General features: G+C 35.8%; 1 protein-coding gene across 14 annotated transcripts in view; it reads right to left on the reverse strand.

The window, feature by feature from the left end:
- The window catches only part of STAU2 (staufen double-stranded RNA binding protein 2), a 333,819-nt gene that overhangs the window by 252,483 nt on the left and 63,841 nt on the right, over positions 1-17,495 (reverse strand). For all 14 annotated transcript variants that reach the window (XM_008000887.3, XM_008000875.3, XM_008000893.3 and 11 more), the window contains one exon: positions 5,112-5,247. In XM_008000887.3, the coding sequence (XP_007999078.2) occupies positions 5,112-5,247 (136 nt within the window). The remainder of the gene's footprint in view (positions 1-5,111; positions 5,248-17,495) is intronic.

Genomic DNA, 17,495 nt, shown 5'->3' on the forward strand with positions numbered 1-17,495 from the left:
AAACAAGAGCTAGAAAGAGAGAAATAGAAAATGAGGAAGAACAACACTAAAGTCCTACATCCAACCATGCCTGAATATCTCCCCAAGAGATATCCCAGTTAGGTAGGTCAAAAATTCCCATTTTCACATAACCTAGTTTGAGTTGTGGCCCTTTGGAAATCTGCACCAGCAGATCAAGGGGCCATTTGACCTGCTGGTCTGTCATTCTGGTCATGAGCCAAGCAATAATACTTTTTTCATCTGTGAATATACAAAATTGAAAAATTGTCTAATTTCAGCCATTCTATTTCTCTACTGTACATAATTGTTATAAGAAAGATGGGAGAACAAAAGCACAAAGTGTTCTCCAAACTTTACCTTGTACTTTGTCAAACGAATTTTTATATGTTTTCTGCTTTATAATATATCTGTTAGTGAAAAGTACCTCAAATGATAAAGAAAAATACATAACCGGCTGTAATTATTGTAAAACATCTTGGGCATAATAAAAGGAGACAGGTACTTCAGAATCCAAGTTGTATCTACAGAGTTTGCTCATGGAAAAATGCTTTTTTCTCCACTCATCATTAAAAAAGAAAAATTCAGTTCTTCTTAGGCCTTTGAATGAGTTCAAGTGGAGAAACCGCATCAGTGAAGAAGACGGAGAAAAACAGCATAGGTAATACCTAATTTTGCTTAATGTTACTTTAAGTAGAAAATAAAAGGACCTTTTCAAAAATCCCTCTAAATGATACCTGTTTCTTGGACTTCACCTTTCATTCCCTGCCTTAAGAAGCTAATGATTAATCTGGGTTCTGACAAGGAGAAGAGTGTCTCCTTGGATCTTTGGCTCCAGTGTCCCTGTAATCCAATCAAGTGTTGTCATCTATAAATTAAGGTCATATGAGAAATCATGGTTTAACAGCCTACTGAGTAACGGTTAGGTCTGCACTTTTGTGAACAGAAAGAGCTTTTCAGTTGAAACATGGCTTGGTAGCTTACTAGTACTTTCTGATATTCTTTTTACCCTTTTTTGTGATCTGCAGAAAATCATAAAGACACTCCAAAAAATTGAAAAGTCCACATTATCTATTCATGGAATGGCCTAAGGCACGCCCGTTATTTATTACTTTGGAGAAGTCATAAATAAAATTACTGTACCCCTCAGACAACCATAAGAATTAGATCTTGGAACTAGAAACTGCCAACAAAGAAAAAATGCCAACATTCTTAACAGAAAATCTAGAAAAGAAAAAAAGAAAATCAAAACCACATGATCCCTGTCTAATTTCACATACTAACTCCTCTCTCTCTTGGTTCACTCTGATAAAGCCACACTAGCCTCTTGAGGTCATGCCAGGCATACTCCTACTGCAGGGGCTTTGTACTTGCTATTTCTTGAGCCTGGAATACTTTCCCTTTCTCTCTCTCTCTCAAAATTCACACTGCTTTTTCTCTCTCTTCCTTTGAGGTCTTTATCAAAAGCAACCTTCTCAGTGACTAACCACTTCTTATTGACTGACTACGTCCCCTACAAGAACATGAGCTCCATAAGGACAGGGATTAGTGTCTGACTTTTCATTGCTTTAGCACCAGACTTTTTAAAAGTAATAGATTTAGAAGTAATAAAAGTAGTTTATTTCCATTTAAAAGTAATAAATTCACTAGTCAGAACTGTAGCAAAATTTCAACAAAGGACCACAGATATCAAAATACAACAAATATAAAGATGTAATACTCTCATAAATCTATTTACTAGAGTACATTAGCAATAAAATAAGTATACAATAGCCGAAGTGTTCCTTACTCAGGTGACTAAAGATATCTATGGCGCTGAAGTGGGCAACTAGCTTTATTTATTTACATTAGGGAACCTCAGACTGAACATAAAGGCAATGGGTATATTATACAGAGAAAGAGAAAATAAAACAACTACAAGAGAAATGTGTGGTCCTTTGTGCCTCCGATATGGTATGGACACCGAGCTGAGGGCTGGTAAGCCTGCCATTGGATGCATCACAATTAGAAGCAGAGATGTTACAGGAGAGAATGAAATATACCAAGGAAGCCAAGAAAAGCTGGGGGTTTAGGCCAGTTAGCAAGGAGAAGATGGTAGATACACTCTGGAAGCATTACCTGAGGGAGAAAAAACGCACTAGACACCACCAACTGCAAGTTTCCATGCCTGGTGGACAAAGGACATGACCACAAAGAAGAGAGGAACTAAAGGACAACACAAGATAAGGTGAGGTATATAGGTGTCTCTTCCTTCCTAACATACAGAAAGCTCCCCCAGGCATACCTGAGAGGAAAAGGGAAGGGCAGAAGTCCAATACAGTGTGCAAATTCTTCTTAGATAACCTAAACAATATTTAAAGGAACTATTTACAATTGAGTAGGACTAAGTTTTAAACGGATACGATTAAAGCTAATTTTTCCCCTAGCAAGCAAGAAACCAAAAAGTATCATATTATTTATGGACTCAATAAATATTTTCTCTACATACCTACGTTATATCAGTAAATACACAAAACCATAACAAAAGCATCAGCAAATATCTGATCAAATGTAGGAAAGAATTTCTTAGGCATAAAAGAAGTGAGAGAAATAAAGAAAAAACAATAGATTAGACCACATAAAATTTTAAAACTATAGGATATTAAAAACAAATACACAATTAAAAGCCAAATTTTTTAAAGTAGGAAAATTACAACAGATAAAATAGACTGAAGGTTAACATCCTCAATACATAAACATTTGAAAGCTGGTGAAGCAATGGAATAAAAATTAGCAATTAAAATAGACAAATCAAAAAGGATAAATAACTAACAAATATCTTTAAAAAACTGTTCAGCCTCACTAGTAATCAATAAAATCGAATTTTAAAAACTACTACTTGATGGCCAGGTGTGGTGTCTCATGCCTACAATCCTAACACTTTGAGAGGCCAAAAGAGGCGATTACTTGAGGTCAGGAGTTTGAGATCAGCCTTGCTAACATGGTAAAACCCCGTTTCTACTAAAAATACAAAAATTAGCCAGAAATCGCTTGAAGCCAGGAGGCGGAGGTTGCAGTGAGCTGAGACCGGGCCGTGGCACTCCAGCCTGAGTGACAGAGTGAGACCTCATCTCAAAAAACAAACAAACAAAAACTACTTTTTAACTATCAAAGAAGACAAAAACCTTTTTAACTCAGTGTTGTCAGAATAGAATAAGCATTCTCACATACTGTAAGAAATTAGTACAAACTTTAGTGCAATTGGGCAATGCTTTATTCTTTTTAAAGAATATTCCCCTTATAGTAATATAAGGAATGAAATAATCAGTGACGTGAACAAAGATTTACATAATGATTATTTACTGCAGCAATCTTAACAAAAAAGGGGGCATGAGGCCGGGCGCGGTGGCTCACGCCTGTAATCGCAGCACTTTGGGAGGCTGAGGTGGGAAGATCATGAGGTCAGGAGATCGAGACCATCCTGGTTAACACAGTGAAACCCCGTCTCTACTAAAAATACAAAAAATTAGCCAGGCGTGGTGGCGGGTGCCTGTAGTCCCAGCTACTCAGGAGGCTGAGGCAGGAGAATGGCGTAAACCCGGGAGGCAGAGCTTGCAGTGAGCCAAGATTGCGCCACTGCACTCCAGCCTGGGCGACAGAGCAAGACTCCGTCTCACACACACACACACAAAAAGTGCGGGGGGGGGGCCATGAACAACCTAGATTAAAAAATAGGCATACATTTATATAACTTATGAAGCCATATGAAGCATTATGTAGCCATCAAAAATATTTTATGCCAGGCACAGGGGCTAACGCCTGTAACCCCAGCACTTTGGAAGCCCGAGGCAGACAGATCACTTGAGGTCAGAAGTTCAAGACCAGCCTGGCCAACATAGTGAAACCCCATATCTACTAAAATGCAAAATCAGCCAGGCATGGTGGCATGTGCCTGTAATCCCAGCGGCTTGGGAGGCTGACGCACAAGAATCACTTGAACCAGGGAGGCAGAGGGTGCAGTGAGCCAAGATCACACCACTGTACTCCAGCCTGGGTGACAGAGTGAGACTCCGTCTCAAAAAAAAAAAAAAGAAAAAAGAAAAAAATTCTTAAATATTTGACAAATGGCCACTATATTAAGTGAAAAGTGAGCACTGTATTACATATACAAGATACACAAATTATGATATATCCATACAAAGTACACTATCCAGCAATAAAAAAGGGCAAAACCCAGATATAAGCGACATAGATGAATCCCAAAACAAGAAAATCATTATACAAAGTAAAAGAAGCCAGACGCACATAAATACTGTATGAGTCTAGTTATAAAAAGTTCATCAACAGGCAAAAACTAGTCGATGATAATAAAATAGTGATTATTTCTGGGAGAAGGGTGTGCCAAGGACAAAGAGGTCTGAGGAAACTCTCAGAGTTGATGGGAACATTCTGTCTCTTGATCTGAGTGGTGATCACATGAGGATATATGTATGTAAAAAGTCATCAAATAAAGTATAAATACATATATACATAAATAAAATAAAGTCATCCAGAAGTATACTTAAGATTTGTACATTTTACTGTATGTCTATCACACCTTCATAAAGTACTACAAAAATTGCATATAAAGGACAACTTCAACTTAAATATATTTAAATGCAAAGAAAAAAGAATGTAAAGTACATGAAAATATAAAAGGTAGCAAATTCTGGGATCACATTATTTACATTTTTTCTTTTTTCCCTATAAATTACAAACATTCATGTTCATTAATGTATTTAGACAAATCAAGAAAAAAACTGAGCTCTGCTTGGTAAATGAATGAGAAAGTCAACTGGGAAGTCAACACTATAAACTGTGAAATGACTTTTAAGACTTGGTCTTCCCTGCAACAAATACAGGGCCCTCATGACACAATAAAAACTAGTTACTTCAGATATTTTACGTTTGTAGGGGTAGGGAAAACAAAAAACAAAAAAAACTAGTTCCTGAAAACTGGGTTTTTTTAAAGTTATTACTTTAAATATTCCTTGTGAACCTGCTTTATCTAAATTCCATGCAAAATGCTTTTGAGTTTGAGAAACTTTTACAACATGCATAATAATTAAGAACAAAACCAAAAAAGACATACAAACCTCTGATTGTACATGCCCCGAAAGTTGTAATTAGCTCTATAATTTGGGAATGGCTTTGGATCTAATGGCCTGTAGATGGCAGGCTCTCCCCTTTTCATAGCAAGCCCATTCAGTTCCACAGTTGGAGTTATACTGCCTGTTTAAAAAAAAAAAAACATTAAAGGCACACAAATGAAATATCTTCACAATAAAACATGCAAGTTATATTTATACTACGCTTAATTACCATGGAAGAAGGTAAGAATGGATGGACCACGTGTATGATTTTCTAAGGAACTGCATAAACAAAGTAAAAAACCAAGAATATTGCTTCTAATAAAATCTTGGGATTTTGCAACGTTTTCTGTACATTAATGACAACAAAATTGAGTGTGCAATCATTACTATTAAAACACAGTAAAAAGAAGATTCTTAGATTGCTAACCTTGAATATTTTTTAAAGTACTGAACTTCACCATTACTTACCCCAGAAAGCTTGCATGTATTTAATCATTAAAAACATCATCTGTGAATATTTTTATTTATACTTTGGTAATTAAATAAGCATTGGCAATAAAGTCATCAGTGGTTCTTGGACTTATCTCACGAAAAGAGTTTTTTGAATTTTTTCTATAACCAACAAAACAGAGTAAATATAAGCAATGTTTCCTGAAACGAAAATGTCATCGAATGTATTCCTAGCAAATATTAAAGATACATACAAGCAGCATTATTGATAAAAGCAAAAGACTGAAAACAACCTAAACAACCATCAATGCAGCAACAGTTATAAAAACGTCCATAGCATAAAACACTGAACAGCTATAAAGGAGAAAGACTACTACAACCTTGCTTTTTTTTTTTTTTTTTTTACTTAATATACCTTAGAGGTTATACCTTAACAGTGTAGGGTATAATAAAGGTGAAAATGAAAATATAAATACGTATTTGCTTACTTGTTTTAAAGAATAAACCCAAAACTAAAAGAGAAAAAAAAAAGTTACTTAGGAATGGAAGCTGTGTATCTCTGAATGTACACTGTTTCATAGATTTTATTTGGAAAACATGGATATTTTTGCATAATTATAGAAATCAAAATTTCATCCAAAAGGGGTGGGGGAGCAATCTCTAAGATCAAAAGAAAACTGAAACTAAATCTATCTACAGTGACTTAACCACAGAGAGAATTATTTCAAAAGACTTTAAACACTGTAAAATAGCCATGAAATCCTAAAGAGAAAAAAAAATCTTAAACTGTTTTCAGTAATCACATTGTTAGTAATAAGTAATATGCTTTTACTTAAGTCAAACAAAATTAAATAGAAATGGAGACAACGTAATCTCTAAAAAGAAAACAAAGCAATTAAAACCTAATAGTGAATCAGATTGGTGGCCCTAATCATACAAAAAATATTTCAAATAACTTTAAAATACAGTCAAATAACCACATATTCTGAAGATTTTTTTAAACCTTGCAATTAAATCATAAACTGTTTTCAGTTATCATGCTGTTAGTAATACTGGTGTCCCTGTCTCAGTGCAATTGCTATTATAAAATTATTTTATATATATATACACACACACACACACACACAAAATAGATTAAATAATTAATGTCAGAAACAAATATTTTTAGTATAAAGAGACACAAATATAAAATCAAATACATTACATAAAACCCTGTAGTCTTAAATCCTAACTGAAAATGTCAGAATGAATTCATGATGTATTTTCTCTTAAGAAAAAAAAAGTACTAGGTATTTCCTAGCTTAAATATCCACTTAAGAGGCCTAAAAGCCATAACCAATCCATTAAACAATGAGGATGGCCAGAATCCAGTTTGTTTTATAATTATCATTTCTCAATTTAAAAAAAAAAAAATTGTTTTGAAGAAATAGCTGCTTCCCAAGCAAGATACTGACAAATAAAGGGAAAGAACTAAATACTTACCTTGAATTTACAGAATAATCAAACTCAGAGAAAACAGATGAGGGAAAAGTTCTTCATCTGTTAGCTAGAAGGATTGCAGCTAATAAACGCAGGAAAAATGACCCTCCCATCTGGCAACTACTGATAAAATAATGGATCTTCTCAGCAATGAGCATCGGCAGGCTTCTACAACCATTAGACCAACTAGGGAACTTTATGGGAAACATGATAATGGATGAACCAGGCTAGGATAACTGGACCTACTGATCTACTTAAAAATCACAAAAAAAAAAACAAGAAATTAAATGCCTTCTGATGTAGTCCAATAGGAAGTAGACAAAACTACCTATAAAACAATTACCAAAAACTTCAAACCTGAATCTATATAGCCTCTAGGTTATCCATTACAAGAAATACAGGGCATAGGCAAATAGGCCGTACACCACCACAAGTATGCCATCAGCAAAACCATAGAAATTTTAAAGGACTAGTGACCTGGTTTCTTAAACAAACGATGTAGAAAAATAAAGATGAAAAAGGATTCTATATCTTAAAAAATACTAAACAGATATTATCAAACAAATGTAATAAATAATCCTCATTTTAATCTTTATTTAAGTAAATGAATTATGAAAAAAGCGAGGTCATACGTGCTGGCTCATGCCTATAATCCCAGCACTTTGGGAGGCTGCATTGGGGGAAGGGGGCAAGGAGATCACCTGAGACTAGGAGTTTGAGGGTATAGTGAACTATGATCATAACACTGCACTCTAGCCTGAGTGACTGAGCGAGACCTGTCTCTAAAAACATATTTTTTAATTTTAATGAGTCAATAAGAATAAAACTCAATTTTAATGAGTCAATAAAGAGTCAAAATATTTCATTTTATTTAAATAAAAGTCAATTTAATGAGTCAAAATTTAAAAAGTCATAAAATTTTTTAATTTTAATGAGTCAATCTGAACTCTAGATATTTTTCATTATTAAGGAGTTACTGTTTTGTTTGCTTGATATTGGGATTAGTTTTTTAAGAGTTATCTTAAAATTCAGTATGTATCTTTAAAGATACATTTACAGATGAAGTAATATATCTGAGATTTGCTTCAAAGTAATCCAGGGAGAGACAGAAGAGAAACAAGACTGGCCAGCCGCAGTGAGTTGATAATTGCTGCAGCTGGTGAGGGGTCCTAGGGACATTCACTATCTTATTCTCGTTACTTGTGTAAAATTTGAAAAATGCCATAATTTTTTTAAAAATGTAAAATTATGTCAAAATATTTTAAGTACCAAAAGCATATTTAGTAAAATGTATGTATATATGTTCTAACAAATCATGCAGACGAATATAAAGCTTTTATAGGAAGTGAAATTCACTGTAAATTCTGTAATATTTAATTTGAATCATGCCTTTGTACCACACATTTAAGATCCCATTCATTACATACAAAAATGGGTCCACTTATTGCACCAAAGAAACTGGGGTGGCATAAAGTACCAGCCAAGGGGAGGCAGAGACTGACACAAATGTAAAATTGGCATCCAGATTATAAGCAACCCATCAAGAGTCAACACATTGCCTATCTCATTTCTAAAGAATTAATGTGAAAGCACTGAAGAGTATAATATCAGTAATAAAATCAAGGTTAAGAGAAAAAGGGAAAAATAAAGCAAGAAAGAAGACAGCCGAGGAGGAAGAAAGAAGAACAGCAAAGTTAACCTAATGAATATTAAGTCCAATTAGTCCAAATTCCTAATTTAATATACATACTTAACGGCAAACGGAAGTCAAGCATAAAGAGACTCTCTGTTCTTTCTTTTTCTTTCTTTCTTACAGAATTTTACTGCAGGCTAAGTAAAATGCACAAATCTTAAGCATATAGCTCAATGAATTAGTACATATGTAAACACTTATGACTACTGTCAGATCAAGATATGAACATTTTCATCACCCAGAAGGTGCCTTCAGCCTCTTTCCAAGTCAATATCCACCTTCGCAGGTTACCCATTCTGACTTCAGGCATTACAGATTCGTTTGCCTCTTCTTCATATCTAAACATGTACCACTTTCCATCTTGCTTCTTTCACTCAACATAATCTTGTTTGCATATATTAGTATTTTAAGCTTTTTAAATCACTAAACAGGCCGGGTGCGGTGGCTCATGCCTGTAATCCCAGCACTTTGGGAGGCCGAGGCAGGCGGATCACGAGGTCAGGAGATCGAGACCATCCTGGCTAACACAGTGAAACCCCATCTCTACTAAAAAATACAAAAAATTAGCCAGGTGTGGTGGTGGGTGCCTGTAGTCCCAGCTACTCAGGAGGCTGAGGCAGGAGAATGGCGTGAATCTGGGAGGCGGAGCTTGCAGTGAGCTAAGATTGCGCCACTACACTCCAGCCTGGGCGACACAGCAAGACTTCATCTCAAAAAAAAAAAAAAAAAAAAAAAATCACTAAATAGTATTCTACCGAATGAAATACCACGATTTGTATTTTGCTGTTGATGGAACATTTGGGTTGTTTCTAGTTTGGAGCTATTATGTATAAAGCTACCTTGAACATTCTTTAATAAGTCTTTTAGTTTTAGATAAGGAAAAAAAAAAACAATAAAAAAATGCTGGGTCACAGAGTAGGTTTATGTTTAACTTTATTAGAAACTGCCTAACAGCTTTCCAAAGGTATTTTTTAAACGCCAGAGCTGTCTATGCCTTTAAAAGTTAAAATTTTAAATTTCATAAAGACTTCAGTTTAATAATTAACATGCTAATCTGTTGTCCAGGATTTATGTCACTTTGAATTCTACTTTGCAGTAATCACACAGTCACAAATAGCATAAGATTCAAACGGGAAAAAATAAGAAAACGAAATGCTTGAAAGATTTCATCATTTAAGGAAGGCAAAATAAGAAATACGTATGAAAATCACCAATGAGGTGATTTGAATGCGCTGTTGAGATGTACTGTCTGCCACTCATGCCATGAATTGTATTTTAAAACAGGTGAAAGTGTTGTATTTATATAATCTAAATAAATAACCTCGTATACATTCCTCACTAGAAAGGAAGACTATAGTGCATTTTCTTAGAAATGTTACAAACTGGTCTTAGTGAAGGAAAGTAGAAGAGAAGCAGAAAAGCAAAAATCATGCTGAAAGATTTACAACTCCTAGAGCAAAGTATCTCCATCTCTTTCATACAGAACTAGACTGACACCCCCACATGTGCATACCTACTTTATATATACAATAATGCTTTCATAGAAAACATTTACAGAGTAACTTCAAACTATGAGATGCCTCCAAGTAACGTTAAATACTATTATTTTGAGTGTGTGGGAGTTGGATTCAGGCTTCATAAAGATAATCATCACATAGGGTGTCTTGTGTATTATAAGGCTATAATGTTATTTTGTTTTGGGTTTTTTGGTTTGTTTGTTTGTTTGTTTTCTGAGACAAGGTCTTGTTATGCCACCCAGGCAGGTCTTGAACTCCTGGGCTCAAGCGATCCTCCTGCCTCATCCTCCCAAAGCGCTGGGATAACAGGGTGCGCCACTGCTACCGGCCAAGCCTATTGTGTTGACACTATAAACACATCATCAATTTTTTTTTGTGGTTCTTAGATATATTAAAGGAAATTTCTATATTTACCAGTGATAAATACAAAAAGGCTAATTAATTAGGAGTACAAATGTGCATAAGAATTTCAGATTCCTATATGTGGCATGTAAAACAAAATGCTACAACTAGTTTTCAAAAAGGAACATGTTACTAACACTTAGAACAGCTCTGTAGAAAGTTTAAAAAAAATCCAGGAAAATAGCAGTCACTGAATAAATATTTGTTGAATAAATAAACTGATTAACTGAGAAACCAGTGATTAATTGAGAAACCAGAGCTCCATGGAGAAATGGCTGGCTCCAGGGCTGGGGCAAGCAAAACAAAAGATGACCTAGGAACACTTTATTATGCCCGAAAATAAAAATGTCCACAGCATGATGAAGAAATATCAAAAGGGCAAAAGAGTCAATTGGAGGGTCTGTACCAGTAGCTAAACCTGGAATAATTTAAGCAACAAAATAGATAACGATAGCAACAAATTATAAACCTGTAAGTAGAACAGGAATCCAAGAGGCTACAGTGATATAAATAAGCAAACAAAAAGATGAGGGAAAAGCAAAAGCTACAAAAGTTAATTGGGTACAATGCCAATTAACAAATATAAAAAAGAAAGTGGAATTTTTAAAATCCCCCTTTGGCAACCTTCAGGGTCATAACAGATTCAGACAAGAATCATCAACAGATGCTAAATCTGGAAAATGAAAGAAAGCTTGATGAGGAGCAGAATATTTATACATACATATATATACACACACACACACATACAGGCACAAAATGTCTCCTCAGAAAATACTTACTACTTACTATTCAATAACAAAACATACGGATTAATTAATTTTACAGCAAAGAAGCCTGGGCTACTCCTCACCACATGACAAAAGTCATCACCGATGGGACAAGTCAATCTCAGGCGTCTCCTGATACAAAGCACTAAGGTAAGTCCAAGTCATTTTTGTGGTATTCATGCTAAAATGCATAAATCATGAGGAAATTTTAAACCAGACAAACTCAATTGAGGGGCATTCTACAAACTATGTGGTTCCGTACTCTTCATAAACGTTATGGTCATAAAAAGTAAGAAAGACTGAGGAACTGTTTGTTACAGATTGAAGTGGAATGAAGAGAAATGTTAAGTACATGTAACACATGGTTTTGATTAGATCCTGGAGCTGTAAAGGTTTGGGATGATTAGTGAAATCTGAAATGAAGTCTGTGGATTAAATGGTAATATGGATCAAAGTTAACTTCCTAATAGAACAGTGTACGCGTCCTTAAGAAATACACACTGAAATACTAAGGGGTAAAGGGACATCATGTCTACAACTTATTCCCAGATGGTTCAGAAATGCTATCAACAGGGAATAAAGGTGAAGGATACATGGGAAGTCTATGTACTATTTCCACAAATTTTATATAAATCTGAAATTACTTCCATAGTTTAAAAAAAAAATAAAAGGGAGAAAGCAAAACAGTTCTGTAATATATTCCCTATTACTAACAGATCAACCATGCTGTAAATGAACTTAACTCCTCGTTAGGATATAACTTCTTTTTATGACCCATCAACACACTATGGAGTCAAGACTGGATCTTTTCTCCACAGACCTATTACTTCTCAATACTGAGTTACAGTCACCAGATTTACAACAAAGGTGCCACAATACTGCAGAGGGGAATGGACTATCTTTTCAATAAATGGTGACGGATTACATGAATGTCCATATATTTTTTAAATGAAGAAAAATATTGAACTCTACCTCACATCATACACTAAACTCATTTCCTGACAGATTGTAAATCTAAACTGTAAAGATCTAAAAATACTGCTTCTAAAACCAGTATGAGGTTATCTTCATAAACTTGTAGGAGACACAGGTGTATTAAATGGCACACCAAAAAAGCATTAACCATAAAGGAAAAGACTAATAAATTAGCTTCCATTAAACAAGAATTTTTTTTTTTTTTTTTTTTTTTTTTTTTTTTTTTTGAGACGGAGTCTTGCTCTGTCACCCAGGCTAGAGTGCAGTGGCTCAATCTCAGCTCACTGCAACCTCTACCTCCCAGGTTCAAGTGATTCTCCTGCCTCAGTCTCCTGAGTAGCTGGAATTACAGGTGCACAGCATCACACCTGGCTAATTTTTGTATTTTTAGTAAAGTTGGGGTTTCACCATGTTGGCCAGGCTGGTCTCAAACTCCTAACCTCAAGTGATCCACATCCACCTTGTCCTCCCAAAGTGCTGGGATTACAGGTGTGAGCCACCACACCTGGCCTCATTGAAAAGAATTTCTATTCACCAAAATGCACCCTTAGGAGTATAGAAGGATATCTGCAATATACATATCTGACAAATGATATGAATCTAGAATATGTAAGAACCCTATAAGTCAATAAAAAGTAGAAAAAAATTTAAAATAGACAATTCAGATTTTTAAGTGGGAAAAACATTCCAAGCAGCACTTTACAATAGAGGCTAGCCTAATGCCAACAAGCAAATGAAAACATGCTCACCTGCATTCGTTATTAGAGAAATGCAAATTAAAAACACAATGAATTACTATTATACCTCTCAGCATAATGGCTAAAATTTTGAAAGCTGGAGATATCAAATGTTGATGAGGATGAGAAGAGCTCTCATACTGCTGGTGGGAAGGTAAACTGACATTCTTTGACATTATGTATTAATACCAAATACATTCATAACTATGACCCAACAGCTCCAAGCCTAGATATATTCCCAAGAGAAATGTATGCATGTAAGAATACTGTTCACAGCAGTATTATTTCTAATAGCTCAAAACTGGAAACAATTCAAAGATGTATAACAGTATAATGAATATGTAAATTATGGTATACTTACACAATAGAATACTACATAGCAATGAAATAATGTACCATTAAATGCAACATAGATGACTCTCACAAACAATATTGAGAAAAATGAGCTATCACAAGAGTCTACTGTCTGATTCCAACAAGAATCTGGTAGAAATCAGAATAGTGGTTTCCTTCAGAGTTGTTTAACCGATTGAAGTGGGCATGAGGGAAGCTTCCATAGCACTAGTAAAACATGTGGTAAAGTGTTCACAGCATGAAAATTCATCCAGCTCTATAATTGTAATGTGCCCTTGTCTGTATATAATATTATACTTTATTTTAAAAGTTTACACCAAATAATTTATTCATTCTCTCAGCTCACTACAACACTCAACCATGGAAATTCTTACCTCCACTGGGGCCTTTCAGACACTCTCCTGTTTCCTTCCTTTGACTCTTGCTGGTTTACTTCCTGCTATAATCCTCTAAATATGGACTTGACCCAGAGCTCAGCATACAATTAACTGCTCTTGCTTTACATTATATGCCTTAGACAGCTTGTTCTGTTCCATCCAAATGCCACTCTCAACACTCCTGCAGAGCGGGAGGCATACAGTACTCAATGTACGTGAGTCTCTTTCTTTCTTCACCCATAAACTATGGCAATGGTTTCTTTGCTTTTAATATCTCCCACCTTCCCTTTACATGTCAAACTGAGCTTCCTAAAATACTCCTTTAAATGTATCATGCATTACTCATGAATATAAATTCCTCCCAGCTACATATAAAACTTAATCTCGTAAAGTTGGCGTTCAAGTTGTCCCAATTCACTAACTACGTCTCCAGTCTTACCTCCTACTAGTCATTTACCTGCTCTAATTAAAAACCGTCTATAACTTTTTTTTTTTTTTTTTTTTTTTTACCAAATCCATTGTCCAGATTCCTACTTCAAAGCCCTTCCTCATAGTATTCTCTCTGGCTAGAATATTCTTTCTTCTCCTCTATAATTGCCTACTTTTCGTTCAAGGTCTGTATCTTACTTCAACTACTTCAGTCCACGTTTATCATTACCTGTGATACTGATGGCTGTTATTGTCTACTTGGCATTTAATCTTTACCATCCAGTTCTGTGTTCATATATAAGATTGTAAGACCCTCACTGAAAAGGACAATGTTGTATACCTCTTAGACATGTAAAAAGCAAGTGTTAAATAAATCATGGTGGTGGTATGCTACCAATGATCAACCAGTATTCTAAAGAGGCTTTTAAAAATTAAAGATGTAGACAATCTTTTAGGAACTTCAAAATGAAGAGAATAAGTTATTTTTTTCTATTGTAATATTTTGGCTTATTTAAGCTTAACAAATACGGCAATCAGTTGAACAGAAGCAAAGAGACTTGTAATCAGAAAGCCATGGATTCTGCAGAGTAGTCCTTGAAAGAGCAGAATATGTCAACTTAGCACAGACCACATGAGAGTGAAACAAGTGTCTATGTGATTTGATTATGAATATAAGCAAGTAGACAATGATTAAATAGATTTTAGAGTTACTGTTGACAGGCACAAAATCTTTTTTTAATCTCCATAACAAAAATGCCTAAGGCGAAATTAATATTGACTAGAAGGTAACCACTTGAATTAATCAAGTGAATGAGAAAATGGATATATGGCAGGTACTAAAGTTACAGGAATTCCATTAACCTAATATTATCAATTAATACACTATGTCCAAAATACAGGTTTGCCTTTCCCAACAGATAATGAGACATATGGATTCACTGAGGTCACCTGGAGAAAATGGCGGATATCAGGCAGGACTAACTTGCAGCTCTCACTCGTGGGGACAAAACAGCACGTGGAGACTCACAATGTAAACTCTGCTCCAAGAATCACCACAAGAACATACCAGGAAAACCAAAAGAATGCACAGCCACTACTCCGTGAAACACTGTGAGTGCCCGAAGTGTGAGAGGGGGAAAGTCTGCCTCCAAACACACATCTTCACTGGGGAACCTGAAAATCCAGATCACAGGAGAAGAATTTAACCCTACCTGGGGCTGAAACAAATTTAGAGAGCTGAGTGAAATATAAAAATAGAAGCAGCAGGTCAGGTATGGCGGCTCATGCCTGCAATCCCAACACTTTGGGAGGCCAAGGTTAGTGGATTGCTTGAGCCCAGGAGTTTGAGACAAGCCTGGCCAAACATGGTGAAACCCTGTCTCTACTAAAAATACAAAAAAAAAAAAAAAAAAATTAGCTGGGCATGGTGGTGCACACCTGTAATCCCAGCTACTTGGGAGGCTGAGGCAGGAGAATTGCTTGAGCCCAGGAGGCGGAGGCTGCAGTGAGCCAAGATCAACACCACTGCACTCCAACCTGGGCGACAGACCAAGACTCCATCTAAAAAAAAAAAAAAAAACTAGAAGCAGCAGTGGTAAGAGAGCCCTGTAGGCACTCCCAGTCCGCAGGGAAGCCATTTTTTTTTCTTACTTTTATCTCACAGGGGTCTTCGGGGAGGGCAGTCAGTGGAATTGGGGAAGTACCACAGTGAGAAAGACTTCTAGCTGAATGCTGTAATAATTTTGACCGAATGCAAATTTTCTTGGGCAGAATCTGGGCGGGGTTGGGGGGAATAGGGTGCCAATGGAAAGTATAGATATGAGAACAGAAGCCATGGCAGGTAGGGAGGGGCAAGGCCTGAAAGCCCTGCTTGCTTTCTCAGCAGGAAGGCTTGTAGCCTAGGGCAAATGCTTTTTCTGCAGACACTACCCAATACCAGCCTGGAGTCCAATAGCTCCACTGGGTACCTAGACCCAGAAGAAAAATAACCATCGCTGCAGTCCAGCTCTCAGGAAGCCCCATTCATAGGGGAAGGGGGACAGACCCAGATCAAGGGATCACCCCATGGGATAAAAGAATCTGAATAGTGGCCATTGAGTCCAAGATCTTGCCTCTAACACAGTATATCCAAATGAGAAGGAACCAGAAAAACAATTCTGGTAATATGACAAAACAAGGTTTTGTGACACCCTCAAAAGATCATACTAGTTAACCAGTGATGGATCCAAACCAAGAATAAATATCTGAATTACCAGAAAAATAATTCAGTAGGTCGATTATTAAGTAGCTCAAGGAGGCACTAGAGAAAGGTGAAAGGTAACTTAAAGAATTTTTTAAAATAATACAAGACATGGATGAAAAAAATTTCCAGAGAAATAGAACCATAAATAAAAAACAGTCACAACTTCTGAAAATGAAAGACAAACTTAGAGGCATGCAAAATATACTGCAAAGTTTCACCAATAGAATCAAACAAGCAGAAGAAAGAACTTCAGAGCTCAAAGACAAGGCCCAATCAAATTAACCCAATCTGACACAGACAAAGGAAAAATAATTTTTAAAAAAATGAACAAAGACTCCAAGAAGTTTAGGATTATGTTAAACGACCAAACCTAAGAATAATTGGTGTTCCTGAAGAAGAAGAAAAATCTAAAAGTTTGGAAAACTTATTTGAGGGAATAATCGAGGAAAACTTGCCTGGCCTTGCTAGAGATCTAGACATCCAAATACAAGAAGGTCAAGGAACACTCGGGGAATTCATCACAAAAAGATCACCACCTAGGCACACAGTCAATCAGGTTATCTAAACTCAAGTCAAAGGAAATAATCTTAAGAGCTGTGAGGCAAAAGCACCAGCTAACTTATAAAGAAAAACCCATCCGATAAATAGCAGCTTTCTCAGCATAAAATCTACAAGTCAGAAGGGACTGAGGTCCTATCTTTAGCCTCCTTAAATAAAATAATTATCAGTCAAGAATTTTACATCAAGTGAAACTAAGCTTCATTAATGAAGGAAAGATAAAGTCTTTTTCAGGCAAACAAATGCTGAGAGAATTTGCCACTACCAAGCCAGCACTACAAGAACTGTTAAAGGGGTTATTAAATCTTGAAACAAAGCCTCAGAATACACTAAAATGGAACTTCCTTAAAGCACAGATCTCACAGGGTCTATAAAGCAATAACACAATGAGAAAAAACAAACAAACA

Source organism: Chlorocebus sabaeus, chromosome 8, assembly GCF_047675955.1.
Source record: "Chlorocebus sabaeus isolate Y175 chromosome 8, mChlSab1.0.hap1, whole genome shotgun sequence".
NCBI lineage: Eukaryota > Metazoa > Chordata > Mammalia > Primates > Cercopithecidae > Chlorocebus > Chlorocebus sabaeus.